Here is a 22,001-nt window from a genome sequence, read left to right on the forward strand (position 1 = left end):
TGGGAGCTCTGAGGAGCTGGTGGCCTCAGGTAGGAAGGTGGGGTGAGAACAGTGGGAGGGGCTGGGGTTGGCAATTCCCTGGCCTGGGTGGGTGCTTTTGATTTTGGTTTAACTGAACCTGATGGGTTTGACTGAATCAGGTTAGGGAGCTGTCAGCTGAGCAGTTTGCAGTGAGTGATTTGAAAGTGCCACAGTCTCCAAGAGAGGTGGTGGTGAGGAGCTATTGCTGAGCTGGGGAATGTAACCTTTTCACACAGCTGAGCTCCAGCCTGGGCAGGGGGTAACCAGATCCTTCAGCAGAAATAAAACTTCACAGAAATCTCTCATGGATAGCTGGGAAGAAGAGAGGGTGAGAAAACACAGATTTGGTATTAAATTCAGCATAGTGAAATTTGAAAATGAGTGGGGACTTAATAGCACAAAGGTTTTTGTACCAACACATCTCTGGGAATGATTGAAATTTTTATTTTTTTAGCCTCTCTAAAAAAGCTCTGTACAGGCTTCCAGCCAGAATCCTGTTCTTTCTGCATTTTACTTCATTCAGTGCTTCTGCCCCACTCAGAGCTGTTCATCAGCCACCAGTGCTGGAGCCACCTCAGCAGAGCATCATTTCCCCTTGCCAGGGGGTGTTTGGTTCCTTCCTTGGGAAGAGGCCACAGCACGGCAAGGGTTAAACTGCAATCTCTCTTATCCACTCAGGCTGAGAGCCATGCACACCATCAAAATTCAAGTCAGAAAGGAATCTGAAGAGCAAGGAGTGTGTTCGTATAGTTTCTTCTTTTAAGAAGTTCGCCCATTTTTCTAGGGCATTTTTCAATCCATTGAACCATGCTGAAACCTAAATTCAGCATGAATTTATGAGGATGGGAACATGCTTGCAGTTTTCAAGATTTTAAACATAGGTACCTTAGTATTTTGTAATATAAAAATCCCTATGTGATATGGTATTACATCTATGTATCATGTAACTATATAACAGTTTAAACATAATCTACTTTATAACTTATTGCTTGAAAATTATTTTTTAATTTTGTGTAGGAAAATTAACTGTGTACATATGTAAACTAAGATAATTGCTTCATATTATTAAATTAGCTTTCAAGAGGTGTGCTTTTATTTATGCTTTTATCATAATTACATTAAAGTGTCAATGTGAGCTACTTTGAAATAAAAATTCTAGATTATTGTTTAAGTAATTTTCAACTAATTTTTAGAGAAAGCTGTAAGAGGTTTTCCATGTTGCCTCAGCATGCAGCAAGAGATGAGAAGTAAATTTCAGATGTATTTATTAGATTTAAAAAAAAAGTTTGATTTCCTATTTTGATTGCAAATATTCTTCATGTTTTGAAAAGCCACACAATAAAAATTGTACTAAACAGAATATGTTATGCCATTAATGTTTGCAAAATATTTCATGGTACTCTTGAACAACTCTGATACTTATATTGACAATATAAAATACACATATAAATACATTTCCATTAAACACAGGTAGAGTCATAGTTAGAGTCATATGTTCTTTACCACTTCTAACTAATAAAACTGGGAAACTTTCTCTGCTTCTTGCCCAGCCTTTGCTGTAGTGGGGCTCTCCTATTTTCTTTCTGACAGAGCTAAGAAGTTGTGACTGCCGGGATAATGTACAACTGAGCCAAAATTTTCAGATCGTGAAAAAGGCCAGGTTTGATGGGTACATGGGCAGCCAGGGGAGCCTGCTCTTTCTGGCACTGCCAGCAGCACGTGTTGGCTTTACCAGCCTGCCCAATCATCTGCATTTAGGGCATACCTGCCCTGCTTCTGCCATCAGAGCCAGGATCTGTCTGGGGCTGTCACTGACGGGAAATTTGGGCATCCTGGGCAGCTGCAGCCTCACTGCTCACCCAGTGCAGGGCTCTTTGTCTGCACTGAATGTGGCAGCAGAGCTGAGCTGGGGATAAATTAGTGCTTCTGCTCTGACAAATTGTAAAAAGCATTTCACTCACATACACACACAGTCACGCATGTGCTTTAGAGTACTGTACTGACAGTTTGGGGTTTAGCAGGTGATGAATTAAGGGGCAAGAAATAAAAATAGTCCCTAGCATGGTCTTTTTTAAATAGTGCACTCTGGTGTAATAACTACTCTTGTAGTAGATATTTTTAATTGTAAGGTATCTAAGTGTGAGGTATTTTAGGAGCACAAAATAATATTAGCTAAACCTTAGCAAGCTGAACTTCTGATATGTTATCTTGCTTTTATTTTCCCTGGAACCTAATTCTGTAGTGTTATCTCAGCAGTCAGGCTTCTCTTTTTTATTTTTCAAGTGGTGTCTTTCTGATATTGTGACAAGTAATCTGTGAAAAATGTGGAAGTGATAAAAGAAAAAGAAATTGTTTACAGGTAAGCCCGCTTCATCCTTGCTCTTTTACCAGAACAAACAAAATTGCTTTGTGAGCTTGAGCAAGAATATATGTTTTTCAGTTCCTGAAAAGTAGATATAAAACAAAGCAGGACTCACTGAAATAAGCTCACATTGCTACAAGAGAAATGGGATGTGTACTATAATATCATATACCTCGTCACTAGCAGCAACTGTTAATTAATCCCTCAGAGCCAAGGAGTCTGATGAAGACCTTTGGATTTGGCATGCTGCTAATAAGAAAGGCACAACACATGTCTGTATTCCATGGTTTGGTTCCAGATTTCCTGTCCTAGTCTGTTGCCTGGAGAGCTTCCCAAATCTTCCTTTTCCAGCCAAATTTAGGAAAAAAATAATTAACAAGCAACGTTTCACATAATCTAAATTTTCAAATATTCAGATGTTTCCAATCCATCTTCTAGTCCAGGTCCTTTTACAGAAGTAGTGTGAACAGTTTAAGGAAAATTGTCCTTAACTTGTACCATCTGGAGGTAACACAGATAAGTCAGGTATTTCTTGCTCACCTACTTCTGTTCAACGACAGCCCAGCTAAAAAAGCCCTGAAATGGTTTGGATTAGCTGAGCTCCCTGTGCACAGGAGATGAATATCAATTAAATGGCCCTTAACAGATTTGGGTTGCAACTAAAACCACACTTGACTGTGACTATGTGGCTGTGTCTTAAAAACTAACCAGCAAAGCTTAGCTTAAGTAGCTGAGCCTCAGATGCTTTGGTGGTGATGTGGTTTTCTGGGTCTGGTGGATATTAGTGTTGCAGCTGGACATTGGAAAAGCTGTCATTTCCTGTCAAGTGGTGTCCCATCCATATTCATCCACCACTGCCTGCTGGCTCCTTGCTTTTCTGAGGACATCTTGAACAAAAATTCTAATTTGTTACTGTCTTCTTGGTGCAGTGGAAGTTACAATCTATTGCTTAGGACTTGAATCTTTAGAGAATGACAGGCTTGTACAGAGCTGAAAGAAGCACTGCTCCTAATGATGCACTGATGCTCATTTGCCATTGGAGGTGGTGTTTTTTCTAGCCCCACTTCTTACGCCGTGACTTCCACCACAAAAATCCTTTGTTTACCAGGAAAACAGTTCCTAGGCTTCCAAAGCCCTTCTTGTTTTCATTTTATCTGCTGCTTTGTCCTTCTGCATCTCTCTGGGAATTGATGTAAGTTGTCACAGCAAAGGCTGCCTTATTTTTGATTTTGTTGCATAAATGTCAGCGAGGAGAACCCTTTCTGGAGAGCCCTGTAGAGGAATTTAGCAGGAATCTCCATCAAGAGCCTGCTGGGAGCTGGAGTGGCTGGCCCAGGGCAGGACCTGGCAAAGGAACATTGCCAGCCCACTTTTAGGCTGACACATATTGTTTTGCCCAAGACACCACTGGACAATAATTTCTATGGTTTGGTTTTGTTTGGGTTTTTTTTTTGTTTTGTTTTGTTTTGTTTTGTTTTGTTTTGTTTTGTTTTGCTTACTTTGGCTGATTTATTCTAGAAATTTGATCCATTCAAAAGAAAAAAGAAAAATTAGACAAAAAGAATTCCTTTGAAGCTAACAAATGGTGTTGTAGTTCTAACAAAAAGTGACTGCTTGGTGGACTGTTGAAAGCAAATAATTTATTCATTGAATTTAGTGCTTTCATGCTTCCTAGTTGCCAGCAAACAGATGATGACAATAAAATCCAGAAATGTGTATGTTGCTCATATGCAAATCAGTAGAAGAGTATTTGTGTGGATAAACAACAACTCAGAGATTAATCTGACCATTAATTTTATGGTGCAGGTCTATATGTATGTTTTATAGCCTCAGTAATTCTGATTTGTACTACAGAGATAGGTACCTCACATTATTTTCATGAAGGGATAAGTGTTAGTTTTAGGAGCAGGACCAATCAAACTTAGTTACTATAAAAAATGTGCTGAAAAAACAGCAATTGCTAAAAACATTCACGTGCTAAAATTGCTTTTTGAACTATGTCTAAAATAATGTGCCTCATTTAAGTGATGTGGAGTATTAAATTCTTAACTGCTATCAAAATTACTTTAGCACCTGGTATAAATGCAGTGTTTAACACTGCTGTTAACAATCAGAGAAGTGTGTTCTTACTGGTGGCATGGTTGATGGGGCCATTACTGAGACTTTTTGAAGAACTGTTGGGATAAAACATGTGGGGAATTATTTAAATATGGATGAACCTGCTTTAGCACAGAGGGTTGGACTTGGGATGTCCCTGTTTTCTGGGGGTCCCTCTGCAGACAGTAGATTTGACTCCAGTGGCTCAAGTGATGGACAGCCTAGAAGTGATGGTCCAAGCAAACCATGTTGAAATTATTAGCAGCCAAATCAGCCTGCAGGGTCCAGTTTGGCATAGAATCTGCAGGATGACTGCAGATTACTCAGCCAGAACAAAAGCTGGGCCCCACTCCAGGGAATTCAGTCTTATTCTCGTGTCCTTTGCAAAGCTCTTGATGAACAATTCAACCCTTAAAAAGAAAGTCATCTTGACCAATAAAATAAGAATAGGATGTGTTTTGCATGTAAAGTAATGACTGATTGTACATTATTCTTTGGAGGCAAATTGCTATCAAATAAATAACTACTGCTCTTTTAATAACTATTTTTCTTATGCTGCTGTTATGTACATTTAATACCAATCTATTTCGCTATCAAATATGCATACGGAATTAAATATGTTGACCAGGATTTCTCAAAAGAGCAATTTTCTACAGAGTACCTCAAAAATTCTTCCTGAAATCATTTTGCTGCTCCTGGCTTGTAAGAAGGGACAGACTTTTTATTTTCTAGAAGATTAATGTGTAGTCGGAAGAGAGTGCCTATATTTGGATCATTCTTCACAAGCAAAAGGCTGAGTTTGTCTCAAAGTGATTGCCTTTGTTTGATAAATAGTTTGTGGTTGAAATGGAATACGTAAACATTTAGGGACATAAATAACTCAGTCATGGTAATAACTTGTAGACAGTGATATATCAATGCCATTATGGAAATTTGTGTTCAGCACCATAAACAAAAGCTAAACCATATAAAATGGGAGGATATTTCTATATAAGGATTCCAGGAAGCAAAAGTTTTTTCTGTGTATGCTGCAGATTAGCCCAGATTTTCTAAAGTGAGGTATAATGAACAAAACTTGTTCTGCAAATATGTGTAGTCAGTCAGTGCAGACCTGGTCTAAGGCTGCTCTGAGTATTGCTGCAAGAGTACAGAATAGAGATCTCAAGTCTTTAATATATAAACAATATCAGACTGGCAAAAAACTGCCCCAGGTAAATATGGCAATAGGTGATATCAGCTTAGTGCAAAAGGTCCCTTGAACATCTTGATTTGAGCTGACCTGGGCTGGCTTTGTGCAGGTGAAGCAAAACTATGAGCAAAACTAGCACAGAGGTGGACTCAGGTATCTGCCAAAGAAGGTCGCTGCTCCCAGGCTGGGGAGGTGGAAAGGAGCTGGAACTCCTTTGTGAAGGGTGGGAACCCAGGGCACAGGGAATATTTCTCTGTCTGATCTGAGGGGTCCTCACCCCCAGAGAAACACTGACTTTGACCCTCACCCATGGAGAAAGCTTCCAAGACTTAGAGATAGACTAGAGTCTACAAGAGTGTGAAATAGATATTAGAGAATAGTATAGTTTATCACAACTTGTTCTTCTTCACCTTCTTTCTTCTTCTTCATGGGTTTGGGTGGTGTTTTGTAATTGGGCAGAAAAGTCCACATTGCAGGTTCTGTGGGATCAGTTATTGGGTTAAAAGGGAAATAATCTAGGTGTCATTTCTTAATTGGATAGTTTAGTCTTAAAAGACCTGGTAACAAGAGATAGCCATTTTGTGGTGCTTTTCTGGCATGCAAGGTCTGGTGCAGGTGCAGGTGGCGTGCTGAAGTTTTGATAAGATAACAATAAACAACAAGCTGAAGTTCACTGTGTCTCTCTTTCCTAGCACAGAGGTGCTCCAGGAGGGTTTCCCCTGACAGGGAACCCCCAGGGAGGGGCCCAACATGGGGTCAGAAACTGAAAGTGAAGAATGTGCAGCCAGCCAGAGATGACACTGGTTGGTGACCCTGCCTTTGCACATTTGTTAACTTCTGGTCCTGGATTTTGTTAGAAATTTTAGGACGGTTGTTTATTTGTTTATGTTGTGGGTGGAAATGTATGTAATGTCTTTAAACATGTGTTACCATCTGGAAGCAGGGATGGGAGCCAAAAAACACAGCCAGCCCTCTTAAAAACTCCACCTAGGGCTTTTCAAATCACATCAAGACTTTCTGATTTATAGGATACACAATTGCTGAATATTGTGAAGCACATGGAGCCTGACAAATTATGAACTTTAGAGGAGATTTTATGGCTTCTCCAGGGACTCTGAAAATAAAATGGCCTCTCTAACCTGTTCAGCTATGGCATGCACTGTGTTCAGACAAGTATTGCTGACTGAGTGTGACTTCCAAACACTATTGTTATGCTTGTGATGTACTTTCACATTTCCAAGAGCCACTGAGGGCTCTTTTTCTTGTCAGCAAAACTTCTCCACTTCTCAATCAAAATTAACAGGGAACCTTACTGACATAAATGTCCTCCTGAAGAAAGAATTTTTTCCTTTCTGTCTGAGAATACTCTTGTCAGAGTATATGAAGCACCTTAAGAAAAAATCACAACTCTTCTATTAAAAAGGAAAGCTACAAGACATTAGGAAGAAAGAAACATTTATTTCAGCTTCTTTTAAAAATGATGTCTGCATTGCTCACCAGGTATACATTGTTTAGAGCATCCAAAAGCCAAAGAAAAGATAAAGAATATATTTTAGAATAGTACATTGCTCAAATAACACTGCCTGAAATGAGTCACTGGTGTGGCTTTTGACATACCAGAACTCAAGCAGTTTATAGAGAAGACTAGATCTCTTCAGGTTCATAGGTCTATTTTTGTGTGAAGCAGAGGAATAGATCTTTGCTTTTCTGTAAAAATAATTTTTAACTTCAGATGATTGCTAATTTATTAATTTGTCATTTTACCTTTTCTCTCCAGTGAAAGCAGTGTGTGTTCACATTCCAAATATAACCAGCCAGGTGCTGGAGGAGGCTCTGGAGGATATATGTACACAGCATTCTTCAGGAACTTCTGGTCTTTTTCCTCATGTGCCTTTATTTTGTTCTCCTCCAAAGTAATGAGCAGCTTTGAGTTCAAACAGCCAATTTCATTTGCTCTCCCTGCCTACACAATTTGCACAAAACTTCTTTTTCCCCACACTTGTGATAACCTTAACCCTGCATGAGCATAGGGAACTGTGAAAAAGCTCTTTCAAAGAAAAAATAATTAAATAATTAAAACCCTAGCTAAAAAATCTGACTAATGTTTATTTATTGCACATTTCCTCCTGGCAAGGGAGCAGAATGATGGTGTCAGCCAGAGAAAGCACATCATGGGGATGGCGACTGGGATGTGACAGGTCTTGGTGGAAATATATGTTACACAAAAATTTACCATCCTTCTCTTCCCTGTCAAATGGCAGCCTCTGTTTTCCTCTAGGATTCCTGCCAAAGCCTGTGCAGCAGCAGAGCCTGAGTTATGTGAACACCAATGTGAACAGTCATGGTAGAGGTGGGAGGGTGAAGTCAGAGCACTTCCACCATGGCTGGGTTCCACACCTCAGGGATTGGAGACAATTTGTTCTCAGACAGCTACAAAATCAAATATAAACCTCTAAATGGCCCTGAGGCCATCTCAGTTGGTTTGAGCATGAAGGTCATGGGTCATGATGCATGAAAGTCACGATGCCAAGGTCATGGGTTTAAACCCTGTGCAGGCCAATTGTGTAAGAGTTGGACTTGATGATCCTTGTGGGTCCTGTTCAACTCAGAATATTCTATGTTTCTGTGAATTTTCAATGTCTGCACCTGAATCAGGGCAGCATTTAAATGTAATTTTACTTATATTACCAAATATGATTTTTCCATTAACTATATTTATATTCCATATTAATTGAGTATATAAATATTTTCAATGTGGCAATCCTTACAAGACCTCACAGAAAAGGGCAATTTATTTTTATTTTACAGCTGGACAGTCAAAGCCAAGAGGCTTCTTGTCCCAGGTGACAGAGGATGCCTGGGTGGTCTTTCACATCCATCAAGGAGTAAGCTTGTTAACCATCTGGATGTGAGAAAGCTTAGATTAGAAATGCTGAATTATCCAGGAGAATTTAGCCTTTCAGCAAGAAGGAGCCATTTCAGCCTAACACCAGGCTGGTATCTTCAGCTGAGTTCAAGCATGAGCTGTGTTTGTGTGCAGGACCCCTCTGTTATCATACTTGAACTTTTCTGTGCCCAGACACTGAAAATCTGTGTAATTCCAGGCTCCTCCAGATCCCAGCTGTGGAATTAACCTAAATTACTTAGAGAAGCTGTGCCTGCATCTGCATTACACATTGTCTGTGTCTCCTGTGATCTAAAATGTAGGTAGTGCAGAGCTGGGACAGTTTTGCTCTGTGCACTGCAGACATAAGGAAACCCAGCTTCACCAGGAGACTCCCAGAGCTGCTGTGCTGGATGGACAAGGCAGAGATGCTGGATTTCTTGGAATAACACACAGCTCAGAGATGAAGACAAAAATCTACATTTTGTTTATTTTTCAGGAGTGAGAGGTGACTCATTATGAGCAAGGAAAGCCATAATTTGTTTTCTAGGTAACTCCCTTTTGGTTTCAAAGGAGAGTGAGGCCTACCACTCCGTGACGTAGCAAGGCTGTAGGAATGAAAGCAGGAGCTACAACAGATAAAAAGTGGTGAAGAGAAAACAAAGTGAAGCCTACCAGACCTCAACTAAAATATTTAAGTCTAATCTCCAGCATGCTACCAAGAGATGAAATGCAGCAGATCACTGCACAGGAGAACTCTACTAAATGAAATTATACAGTGCAGCAGTCAAAAACACGTGGGGTGAGAGCTGAGCAGAAGTGAAAGTAATTTTCCTCTGTGCCTGCTGCCCATGATCGAGATTATTGCTGCATGGAACCACACATGGACAACCGAACAACAAGGGCCACAGCTCCTGTGCCTGCAAATACAGAGTGCAAGGGACACAGAGTAATTTTGAAAAATTTCTTGTTCAGCAGCAGTTGCTGCCAAAGGGAGATTCTCCTCCAGGATGAAGAACAGACCTTCACTCCTTGTCCAGGGGAGTAGCAAAGAGCCCAGCAGGGGGCTGGCATCACTGTGCCTGCTTTCGGAGCAGTCCCATCAGCTCCAAGCCTTTCTTAGTCAAAAACCTCCATGTCCACTCACAGGAAGGTCCAGTACAAACTTTCTACACGACTGTTCTGCTGCTTTTACTCTTTGTGTTCTTGAGTGCAGGGGTTTGTTTCTGAGGTTAATAACAACTGATGGTGAGATTTCAACACATGCAGGGCAGCAGCTGGTGCTCATTTAGGTAGTGAGGATACTGACAGCTGGGCAACCACAGCAACATGGCTGTCAGGATGGGCTCTTCTAGACCCAAAGCAGGAGGTGATTTTGAAGAAACCTATTATATTCACTTTTTCTTGTTAACTGGCATTTATCTACCCTTGGTATATCTGGAAATGCTGTGTTGCTACACAGCCTTTCTATGTTTCCCTTTTCTGCTTTGCATTTTTCAAACCTAAAAGAAGCAGCCATTTTCTACAAGTGATCTGAGTACCAGAAGCAGAGGCATGAGTTATGCAGGGAAGGAAGGATGAAATTTTTCTCCAGAGGTTAATCACAGGTTTTAAAGATTCTCTGTTCTCAAGAATGACAACCTCTGTGTAAAAATGTGCTGTCATTCATGCTTTTCTTTCTCTAAAAATGTAATGAAATTTAATTGTATCCCATTTGCTGTAATCATTTATATGGTGAAAACAACCATTGTGTCTCACCTATCAAGATAAGGTGCTTGATATTGCTTTCTTTAGCCAACAGGCAGTTTGGTTTTTTTCCCCCGTTGCCCTTGCTGCAGAGATCTGATCATATTCCTGATGGATTTAAACCAGCAGGTGTGTGGTTTGGTTGTTCAGTTCACACTCTGGTATTTATAGTTTCTGTTAGATTAATAATGAATCTTTGAAGAAGCCCATCTGTTAAGCAGCACAGTCACAACTTTGAAGACTTTAATTTCTCTTGAATTGCAGTATTCTCAGCTGCACAATGCAAGTCATCTTTTGATCAGTCCACATCATTATAATGTTTCTGCCAAGCATATTTTACTTACAAATGTTCTAATTCGTATGCTTGTGGTGCTTAGGACCTGCATTACAGAGTAACCAGGGTGGGACCATCACAGATTCACATTCAGGCTACAAAGAGGCGCAAGAGAATGGGTGAAAGTCCCCTCTTGTTTTTAGCCTAATGCTTCATCCAGCTGGCAGGAGTGGCACCTGATAGATTTTTAGTAAGTCTGAGGAAAATGTGACATGAAATGTTTCACGAGGATGTGCAAACATGTCAACATGAAAAATTACAGAATTTCTGAGGCTGTAAGGGTGAGGGTGCATTGCTGCCTCATGATCAACTTGGTGCCCAGCAGCCTCTCTGCTCAGACCCTTTTCTGCAGAGCTGTTCCATCTGGCTGGCCTCCAGCCTGCTTTGGTAAAAGGGGCTATTTCTCCCCAGGGAGAGGATTCTTTATTTCTCTTCATTAAATGTCATGAGATTTCTCCTGGCACATTTCTTCAGCCCCCTGAGCTCCCTTTCAATAGCAGCACAAACCAAATCACTGGGACCCAGCTTCCCTCCAGGCCTGTACCTTAGAGGACTCTGACAAGCAGGTCCCTGAATGGGTCAAAATGAGAGCCAGCTAGTAGACTTTCTTCTAGCTGTACAAAGACTTTGTTGCATGAGAAGTTTGGATTCAGCACTAATTAGAAGTCCCCAAAAAACAACATAGCAACTCCAGGCAATATCACAACAGAGGTCTCAAAAAGGAATTTTGTTGCTGTTGTCATTGGATTTTCTATAGTCCCTACTGGTTTGTGCTGTCTCTTTTCAAGCAAATGCCAAACAATTTAATCTGTGAAGAACTTCTGACTCATGAGGTGAAGTTTGACTTCAGGCCAGGAGGAGAAACTGGGGAAAATCTTATGTGGCAGTCTGTGCTTCCTTTCCTGGAGGAAAATTTGGGTTATTTGCACCATGTTGTAAAAGTGGAATCATAAAATAGGAAAATGGGCTTAGTTGGCATTCACTTTGCTTTGACTATGCAGAGCTAAAGAGCAAGAAAAAATTTACTTGAGCAGTTAGAGGAAGTACACACATTTGCACATGACATTTGTTTTTATATTTTCCTACAGAAATTAAAAGAATAAGCCCCAAGTAAGGGAGATGGATACATTTTGATGTAGTCTCTATTAGCTGTCTTAGTTGATTAGCAAGGTATTTATAGTTTTTTTGCTAAAAATAAAAATCACTTATTTTAACTTTTTTGTTGTGTTTTGTTTGTTTTATTGATATAAAAAGCCCAGAAATTATTAATTTAATAATATTACCAATTATTTCTAAGCTTCTTACTTTTCTTCAGAAGCTGGGGATAGATGAAAATTAGATATTTAGATATTTAGATATGAGATTTAGATATTTATGAAAATATCACAGTGATTTATTTTGTTTTACTTGCAAATATTAAAAGCTCATGTGATACAGATCTAATTCACTTTAGGAAGGCTTAAATTTTACTGTGATGAACGCTATGAAAAGACAAGACTTGGAAGGACAAAAGAAAATACGGATTTTCACAGATAAACATTGTCATGTTTCTAGCTCAACTGAAGAGGACATGCAAGATGTGTGTTAGCTGCTGAGTGTGATCGGTTTGCTAAAGAAAACTGGCAAGGAAAGCACAGGAATGACAGCACCAGAGCTGGAAAAGAGATTTCTTCTCTGCTGTGCTCCTTGCCAATGCAGAAGGGCTGGATTTCACTTTCAGATCATTTACTGTATTTTACAGTCTAATTTTTACTGAATATTCTTTTGCTTCTATTGACTGACTAATGCCTATGTCGCCATGACTTTTTTCCTGAAAAGTAATCTCTGTGTTTCTTTTGTTCTGTTCCTTATGGCTGTATCATTGGTGATTCATCTCCTTTGTTTAATAGTTTAAGCCAACCCAGCTTTGCTGAGCCATTTATTCAGGGAGTTCTGCTTTATCAAATGAGTTAAGCATGGCTCTGCAGGTGATGCTTTTCACTGGTGTGAATTAGGGAAATCCCTCAGACTTCATCTCTGCTGAGTAAAATGCTAGCATTTTTCTTTCTTATTATTTCAAAATTCCTTTTCAAACAGCTCATTTGAAAAATAATTTGAAATATAGGATTTCTCCATGTGCACATGAAAGATGTAATCTCTATGACAATACCCACATAAAAAGTTATACAAGGTTAAACAAGTTTCTGTAATTGTATATTTTATACAGTTTTATCCAAGATACTCCAGAAACACAAAGTAACTTTGCATACCTTTTGTTGTATTTTTTATTCTTTATAAGCCCTTTCCAAATGATACTTCTGCAAGTCTTTCCCCAGTAATCATGTACATTAATACATATATTTTTATCTTTCAACACTTTCAAATACTGTATTTTCTCTCCCTTATGTTCTCATTCCCCTTTTGACTTCCACAGACATTTGGATGCACATGCACTGCTGACAATCTACCAGCCCAGCACCTTTTCTTATTCTGACACCAGAAATCCTATTGTTGTGTTGTGATATTCTCTTTTCCTTATTTTCTATTCTGTCTGTTGCAGTCATTTTCCCTTATCTACCAAGTATGAGATATTTCTATTTACCTTATCTTTTATTAACTTGAATCTCCTATTATACTCTGTATCCTGGTGGGAGGGTAGGGATTGGATATTTTATCACTGAGATTCCCTGACTTTTGCTCTAAGAAAAGAGAAGCAGAGACACCAATACAGAGCCCAGTAACCAGAGCCTCAAATCAGCTCTTTGGAGAGATGAGCCAAATTTTTATTGAAGAGTATCTGGCTAGGAACTCAACCTGCCAGGGACTTAGTTACAACACAGGCTGAAAAATGAATGTCTGGGGATCCTCTGTGCCTCACACTGCAGAGCACTTTGCCCTGAGGTAACTTTGTGAAGAGTGTTTGAAAGCCTGGGGCACTCAGAACACTGCCCACTGCAGTTATGGGGTGTAGGAACTTGGGGGATCAAGGGCCAAATGCTGCAGGAAGGAGAGATCAGCAGGGGCTGAGACACCCTGCAGTCTCTGGTCTGGACAAGTCCTGCAAGGTGAGCAAAAAGTCTTTGTCCTGTTATTTATTGCCCTCAGATATAAAATAGTTCTTCTAGAAGTATTTAAAATATCTTTATATAATTTGCCTGGTTTCATTGATCAGTTTAGACAACAAAAAAAGAAAACTGTCAAATGTTTGCTGAGAACAAGCTGTCTCTGAGTGTCACAACAGAAACCCAACAATGTGCTTTACCAGAGCTTGCGCTGCAATCTCACCTCAAAGACAGATTGGAAGGCCAGCATTACGGCTTTCTCAAGATCATGGGAAATGCAAGTTAAAAAAAGATGGGGTCATTTTCAGAGAGGATCTGCTTCTCTGGGCTATTTTTAGTCATAGTCCTCATTTCCAGGGAATTGTGTTCTTTATGAAATGGGCTGCCCTCAGCAACATGTGGCTTGTACGTGTTGAGGCTGGTGCTTGGACTTCCACAGCCAGAGAGAACTGCCCTGGTCTTTGGTGTGGGTTATCAGCTGCTGAGAGATCAGCTTGGATCTCTGCTCTGAATTTCCACAAGTGTTTAAGAGAACAGAGACATCAATGTTCAAAATCAACATGAAGTTCTCATAAAACATAAAACTAGGTATCAGATGCAAGAATTGTGCATTTTGCCATCCCTTCTTTGCTGCCATAATTTAAGGGTTTCTTTTGGAGTGCTATTCTTCTATGGATATTGGATATTGATCTGTATAGTGCCGCTGTCAGCCATTCAGGCATTTTTTGCCCAAAAAATAGTATCTCAGGTCTGAGGGCTGGATGGATGGATAGACTTAAATAATTTAATTAAACCTCTTTCTGACGTTGGTGTTTGAAACTGCAGCATTCTGCAGCTAAACCATTAATATTATAATGTTTATAATTGATTGAGCATCAAAAGTGTCTTTGGGAACATAAAAGGAGCAAAAGCCATGTGGTTGACGTACCTGAAAGTTTGTAATTGGATCCAACCAGACACAGATTATACTACTAAAAAAAACAAAACAAAGATCAACAGTCTTAGTATGGCAGAAGCCACTGCAAACTCATAAAATCATCAATTACACTATTTCCCTGAAAATCTGACTCATTTTTACCTTCAGTCAATGTCAAGGGACAAGGCTGATAGCAAAGCAAAAGGAACTTTCTTCCCAACTGACTGATGTTTTCATATTGTCAGGCAATTTTTTTTGTAAAATAGTCCAAAGTTCAGCAAATGTGAAACTCATTTAAGCTCCACCACCTTCATTAGGAAAAGGCAAAGATCAAATTGATAATGATGAAGGATTGATTCTAGGCAACCACTATAAAATTGTAATTTGAAAAGTGGGCAATCTCAGGCAATGCATTGTGCTTTATTTCTCTTGTGTACACTTAATCAATAAGATGAAATCATTAGTTGTATTTTTTTTGCCAGCTTCCTATAATTCCCTTTTAGTAGTATTTAAGGAACTACTGTTTCAGGAACAGTTTCTGTCCTACTTTATAAAATTTGTTTTAAACCTTAACTTGTGCTGGGACACACCCATTTGCAGTGAAACTTAATGCCACCACCCTGTGAAAAAGGCTGTAACCTGGGTGTTTGCTCACACACCGAATCCCTGTGTTCAGGGGGTTGGCTGAAAACCTTCAATTAACATAACAACATACAGATGGCCTTCAATAAAGAGCAATGAAAGGGTCTGTGGTTCAAAAGCAATTTATGTCTGAAACTGGTGTCCTTGGCAACGCACCTACACACTTTGTCTGTGGAATGTGCTACTGTTTTGTCTGCCGGAAGGAAAAAGAAGAATATTTAATGAAAACAGAAGAATAAATATACTATTATAAAGGAGAAGGGGAAGAATCTAGATTAATGCAGCATTTCTCTATTTTCATTAATCCTGATCAAGATTTATCACAGAAGGACCTGCTATGTTTTAACTCTGTATAGATGTTCTATCTTGAGAAAAGAGGATTAAAAAAATGGGTCTTTAAATAACAGCCCCACAGGAACACACCTTGAGTTGTTTCTAGATATCCTTTACCTCTTTTAAGATGGAAATTTAGAGCCTCGTTCCTCAATTTATAATTGTGGAACTGTCAATTTTCCTTTACAAACCAGAGGACAAAACACTGAAAGTCATATAAAAATTCATGAAAGAAAAAAAGAAATGAGCACAAAGCGGCTACTAAAGGTTATTACTGGAGCTGTTTGATAAAGATATGCTCATTGTGGTATTTTTTTACCTGGAAATGCCACTGCTTCTGGACTGGCATGTCCATAAATATTTACCATGTGCTCCAGGCAGCCGTGCAATGGCTCTGTCTTGAAGCCTGACTCCATTACCCACACTCTGCACATAAACTACAGCTGCTTCTAGGATTTTAAAATGCCTCAAAAACTTTCCAGCAGCCCCAAAACAGAAAGATAAATAGAAGCTGTATTTGTATTGTGCTTTTTCCCTATCCCTTCCCCATCACTCGTTCCCTCTTCTCCCACCTGAGCAATTTCAGAGGTTTCAGGCTCACACTTCTGACTGGCTTTGTACAAGCATTTCTTTCTGGCCATGCAAAGTTCTGAGAACACATGAATCCCATGACCTAGGCCATTCCTTGAGGATCTCCAGAAACTCTGCAGCAGCAGAGTGATTTCTCTCACTGGACCTCCAGGTGCTTGGGAGGCCAGGGAGATTTTCCTTTTCTGACCAGACAAAGCTTGGGAGCAGAGAGGAGGACCTACATGGGAAACTCATGGATTGGTTGCTTTGTAGAGAGCACTTCTGTGACCTCTGAAAATAAAGTTCAGCAGCTAGGGAGGAACAGGATAAATACTTGTTTATAATGTGGGAGGCATCACAGAGTCCCACCATTTTTTAAAGGAAGATTTTTTTTTCTGGGCCTGGACAATGCTTTTAAGAAGACCCTAACTAAGATACATGGTTTAAGGCACTTCTGAAATTGCCTTTTTCTGTGACTGAAATTGCAGCAGAACCAGGAAAAGGAAATCACATCACCCACTCCATTCCCACAGTCATACCATATAGTTTCTGTTAGGCATTTGTGTGTTTGTTGGGCTACAACTACAAATTTCTAGCATAACAGGGATTATTCTGCACCTATTCTATCTTCAAATTAATTAATATCTTGTTCCTTTTGCATTGATCAGACCAGACTCTCCATGCTCTAACACTTAATAATTTCATCTTATTTTCAGCTTAAATATGTTCACAATGTATTGATGGTATCTTTTTATCTGTTTATTCCTCTGTCAATATTAGCCTTTAATATAAACACTTCTTATCCTCCTATATTTTTGGAGGATGATCACATCCAGTTTTCACCTTTTATGTTTTGAGAGTGAACAGACACATCTATGTGGTCTCCCTTCATGACTCTCTTTATTCCTGAATACTTAGTAGCCTGCTTTCACACTAGTCCAGGTTGACAGAGAAACAATAATCCCACTTGTAAATACTGTGTTGAATGGAAATCTTGCACATTCAGCTGCTTAAATTCTGCTATAAAAAGTAGGAAGAAAAAGTACCTGAAAACTGCTTAACTACCAAAGAACTTGAACACAGAGGGACCCCTTTCAATTTACACTGGGAAGTACAGAGGAACAGTAGATCAGAAAGTTTGGAAACCTTCCTAATAAAGACAGGTTTTGGAAAATGCATGCCTTGATTATGGTCTGAGCAACTTTACAGTCTAGATAAAGAATTTTTAAAGGTAATGTTGTAGAATTCACTTTTAATCAACTAATCATTCAAAAAGTAATCAGCATTCAGAAGTCATCATCAAATAAGTGTTGATCATTTAAAAAAGAACAGATAGCAACTAAAGATTGAGGAAACATTAAATCCAAACTACACGATTAATCAGAGGAAAATGGAATAAAATTTTACTCAAAACTTTTAAAATGCTTTAGAAATGACACAACTCTTTTCACTTCAAGTGAATTTTCACTAAAATTAAAATTAAGATGAAGCTACGGAAGAATTAAGTTTCCATTTTTCATTTTAGATTTTGGTTTTCCCTTTCCCCTCTCTGAATGACCCTATTACAATGAAGATAGCTAAATATCTTCATAATACTATAGAGAATACCAAAGAGAAACTCAAGATTGGAAGTAAAAATCTTTCATCCCTTCAACCTTCAAATTTGGGACTGAAAGGTTATTGATCAGAAAATATGAAAATTCTGGGGCTTTTTATTAATTCATTTACTTAATTTAAGCTTGTGAATTATCTACAGCTATTATTGTAAGGACTTGTAGCAAGATGAGGTAAACAACTCAAATTTATTTTCTCCAGCATATTGAAGCAAAACAGTAATGCATATATAATAGGTCAACTTCACAAGTCATACATTAATAGCATTTAATTAATTTTATCTTCTTTTTTTCTTTTTATTAGTTTTCATTGAAATTTCCAGAAGCTCAGTCTTTCATTTCCTCATGAAAGCCAGGACAGTATAAAATATTTAGTCTTCTGGGAGCTCCAGTAAAATCATTTCTATCACTACGAGATCCTAACCAAATCTAGCAGTGAAAGATTAATCTTAAAGAAATCTTCCTCATTTTCCCAAACAGCATTCCTATGGGGCAATAGACTCTAGGAAAAGGTTTTCAAAAAATGCCCCATCATGTTTCTTTCAGATGTGGTGTGAAATACAAATGCAGTGGAAGTAGGGGGGACAGTCTGGCCTGGATCTGCTGGGTGCAAGGCAAAGGGGTCTCCACAGGAACAGGGGCAGGACTTGGTGCATTAGGACAGAAATGGGTGCCCCATGGTCCTGGGAGGAGCAAACCATTCCCTGAGCAGTGGGACACATTTCAGGGTCCCTGGCAAAAGAAGCTCAGGCTTTTCAGCATCTGCCTCAGGAGCCTAAGCAGCCTTTCCTGGCAAAGGTGAGACTCTCAGATCCACCCTCTGGAGACAGAGCCACTGTAAACACTGAGCCTGGGGCAGGACATCTCTGAGAGAACCTGGGGGAGCTGAAAGTGCATGGGGACTCCCAGAGTGATCCCCAAACCAGCCTTGATCACAGCAGCATCCTCCCCCATCTCCTTGAGGAAAGGCTGCAGCTGTCTGTGCTTTCAGCCTGGGATGGCTGAAATGGGAGTGTTCATTGAAAACTCTCTTTGCTGACTTCTTGTTGCCACAGCTACTTTGTCTTTGTTGCCCGTCTAGCACCTACTTGCTATATGGGAGAGAAGAAAGACTATTTTTGATTTCAGCCTCTCCCAGTGCACATACCCCTGAGGCTGACAATGCTGCAATAATCTCTGTAACTATCCTCCATGGTTTGGTTTCAAAAACATCTGCATTTTTCTCGTGTTCTGTGTAATCCTGCATCTCCCGCCTTTCCTCTTGAACATTTCTTATGATAATTCCTGCTTGCAGCTGTAGATTTAGCCTGCATCATTCATTATAGCAGAAATCACAGAATCTCAGAGTAAATCCTCATTACTGTATGATTTGGCAACAGCAGCTGTAGCAGCAGAGTGACATTTCCAGAGCATCTTTTTGGTGGTCAAACATTTTAGAGATTGAGCTCTCAATAAAAACCCAGCTGTGTGAACACTTCTGTGTTTCTGAATATTAGCTGGAATCTTTCTAATGCTTTATCCCTCAAAACCTTCTGGGTCTGTGAGCTCCTTCAAGAAAAGTGGAAGTAGCCTTGATTATTTTATACTGAGAAAATGAACTATTTTGTAGGAGGAATATTTTAATTCAGGTGATAGTAAGGTCTTGTGCAGATTCCTTTTTTCTCTGCTTTGGTAACATTTTAACACTACAAAAGGATTTTCAGAATTACTTTCTTTCAGGAATGTGCTTGTTATCTCTTATATTTTATTGTTTAGAGATTTTAAAATTATTTCATCTCTGCTTTTTTTTCCTCCCATGTTAGAATAAGTCACCTGTTATTCTAACAAACAGTGAGACAAATGATCTTCGAAGTACCATCCCCACATCTATCAGTGGGAGGTGCAAAGTGTCAAAAGCTTTCAAAAGCTTTTGAAACTTATAATTCAAAGACTACACTCTACCTACGTACCAAGAGCCTGCCACATCTAGCAGCTCTGTCACTCCTACCACCCTGCAGTCAGTGACACAGTGGCACAAACTGACCTAATCCCCATATGCACCCACATCAAGTCTGACTGTTTGGAGGTGAGTTATTTACATGTAATTCAACTCTGCTGGGCCAAAGGAATGCTGACTGCTTAAGAAGCACTGAAATTCACATAAGAAGAAAGTTACAGCGTGAGAACATCCTTTTGGGGTTTTTGAAATGTTTAAGCTTTTCCTCTGTTGGAGTGAGTAGCCTCCTAACCAGCTGCCTTTACAAAAGCAAGTAAATGTCAGTTTGGAGAGGTAAAGTAACATCTACTGCTAGGTATTGAAAAACAAATTCAGTAAAGCAAATCGACCTCTGTTATTTACCTGAAGTGGCTTGATATAAGCTGTTGCTTATGATTTCTGCATCTAAGTCAAGTCTCAATGCACTTTTCAGAATGTTTTAAATATTCTTATTTTGCCTGGGTTGTAGCTTCTGATCATGCTTTCCAAATGCAAAGGAAAGGATGAGCAGTATCAGTTTCAGTTTAAGTAACATGCTTATCAAATGTCACTCATGTCTTTGTGTTACTTTGAGCTGTTACACTGCATCTGATATTAGAAATGCACTGATGTAAAATCTCCCCCTCCTATTTCCTGCAAGTCATAGGATTTTTTTTTAAATTATCTGCATAAATGCATTTATTAGGGCTCTTAACCATTAAATAAAACTCCCATTACTGCCATCAGTCATCTGTTGAGCATTCCTATCCCACTAAAGCTTGTTACCTGTTCCTCCATCTTTCACATCCTCCTGCTTCTCTGTGCAGAGCTGAAAACCCAGCACTGCACCCAGGGCTCAGCCAGCAGAGGTTGCCTGGGCAACCAAAATACAGGATTTGGACATGTGGGTAGTGAGAGGAGGAAAGGAAAACCTCTAAAAGGAAGAAGAAAATAATCCAGAATACTCTTTATTAATATTTTTTCATTTGTAAAAATATTGTAAATATTTCAGGGTAGCTTCGTACCAGTGCTTGAGGAGTCTCATCTCCCTCCAGTGAGAGTTCACAGGAGCTCACGCAGCAGGTTAGCAAAGGGGAGGTTAATATGATCACAGCCTAGAATTATCCAGAGAGAAAGAAATATTCCTGATACAATAAGACTTTCTATTTTAGAAGAAAAGTTATATCAGTACCTGACAGCCAGATCTAGCTGAAGTTAAATACATTCAGACAAGAAATAACGTATGCATCTTTAATCAGGATAACAGTTAAACTTAGAAGAAACTCACCTCACGATTTGTCTCTCTCTCTAACTTAATAATTGTCCCTTTCTAAAAGATATTCTCCAGCTTCTAGATAAACTATGGATTTCACAAATATATCCCTCAGTATGTCATCAGACTGTTGTCTTCTCCAGCTCAAACATTGAAAAGGTACAACTTATTTGTTCTGATGAATAGATATGAACACATTGGATTGGATCAGTGCTCAAGCCAGTCTAATGATTTTCATTTTCTACACCCTGAAGGAGATTTTTCAGCGATACTTCAGCTTTTTCTGGTGACAGCCCAAGCTGCAGTGGAGCTGGTGACATGGTTAGCATGGGATGGGTGTCTCCTAGTGGTCAGGGAGATGAGACATGGGCAGCCTTAGGGTGAGCCTGGTCACTCAGCTCCCACACAGGGGCTGCGCATGAGCACAGGGAAAGCCATTCCTTTTGTTAATTCTGTTACAGCCAGAGGTGACAGAGATGTTGGCAAACCATGGCACCCATCTGTCCCCTCCGTCCTTGGCCACTCAAATGGACAACTGCCAATGGGGCAGATAAGACAAATACAGCTGATACTGTCATGGTCTAACTGGGAGGTGGATGCCCCCCTGAGAACACTGCAGCTCCACACCCTCTCTCCCTGGGTGCCACACAAGCTCCTGGCAACAACCCTGGCAATGAAGAAGCCACATCCCAGCAGGCAGAGCCTTTGTGGTGGTGTCCCCAACCCCAGTGGGGCTGGTGCCAGGCTGGCTGTCAGGAAGATTATGAATGGGCATTCTTAGTGTGGTTCCAGGGGAGCCCAGGGCCTTCATGGGGCTGATTGTTCCATTTGTTTTCACATCAGCCCTCAATCAGAATAAAAGGAGCTCCCAGTACAGACTGTTCCCTGCCTTGAGGCTGGGCAGTGTCAGGATTTCCTCCATGGACATTTTCCTAAGGGCTACAGAAGGACACAGCCTTGGCTGAAGAGAGCTCTGCAGCACTCACCTCCTCTGTACCACATCATGATCCAAGAGCAGCAGGACAG

The 22,001-nt window shown here is 39.8% G+C and overlaps 1 protein-coding gene across 1 annotated transcript in view; it reads right to left on the reverse strand.

Moving 5' to 3' along the window:
- The window catches only part of DTHD1 (death domain containing 1), a 62,648-nt gene extending 43,654 nt beyond the window's left edge, over nt 1–18,994 (reverse strand). The window contains 1 exon segment of the mRNA XM_058804333.1: nt 18,896–18,994. Coding sequence (XP_058660316.1) covers nt 18,896–18,994 — 99 coding nt within the window.
- Nucleotides 18,995–22,001: the final 3,007 nt, after the last annotated feature.

Source organism: Ammospiza caudacuta, chromosome 4 (genome assembly GCF_027887145.1).
Source record: "Ammospiza caudacuta isolate bAmmCau1 chromosome 4, bAmmCau1.pri, whole genome shotgun sequence".
In the NCBI taxonomy this organism is placed as follows: Eukaryota; Metazoa; Chordata; class Aves; order Passeriformes; family Passerellidae; genus Ammospiza; species Ammospiza caudacuta.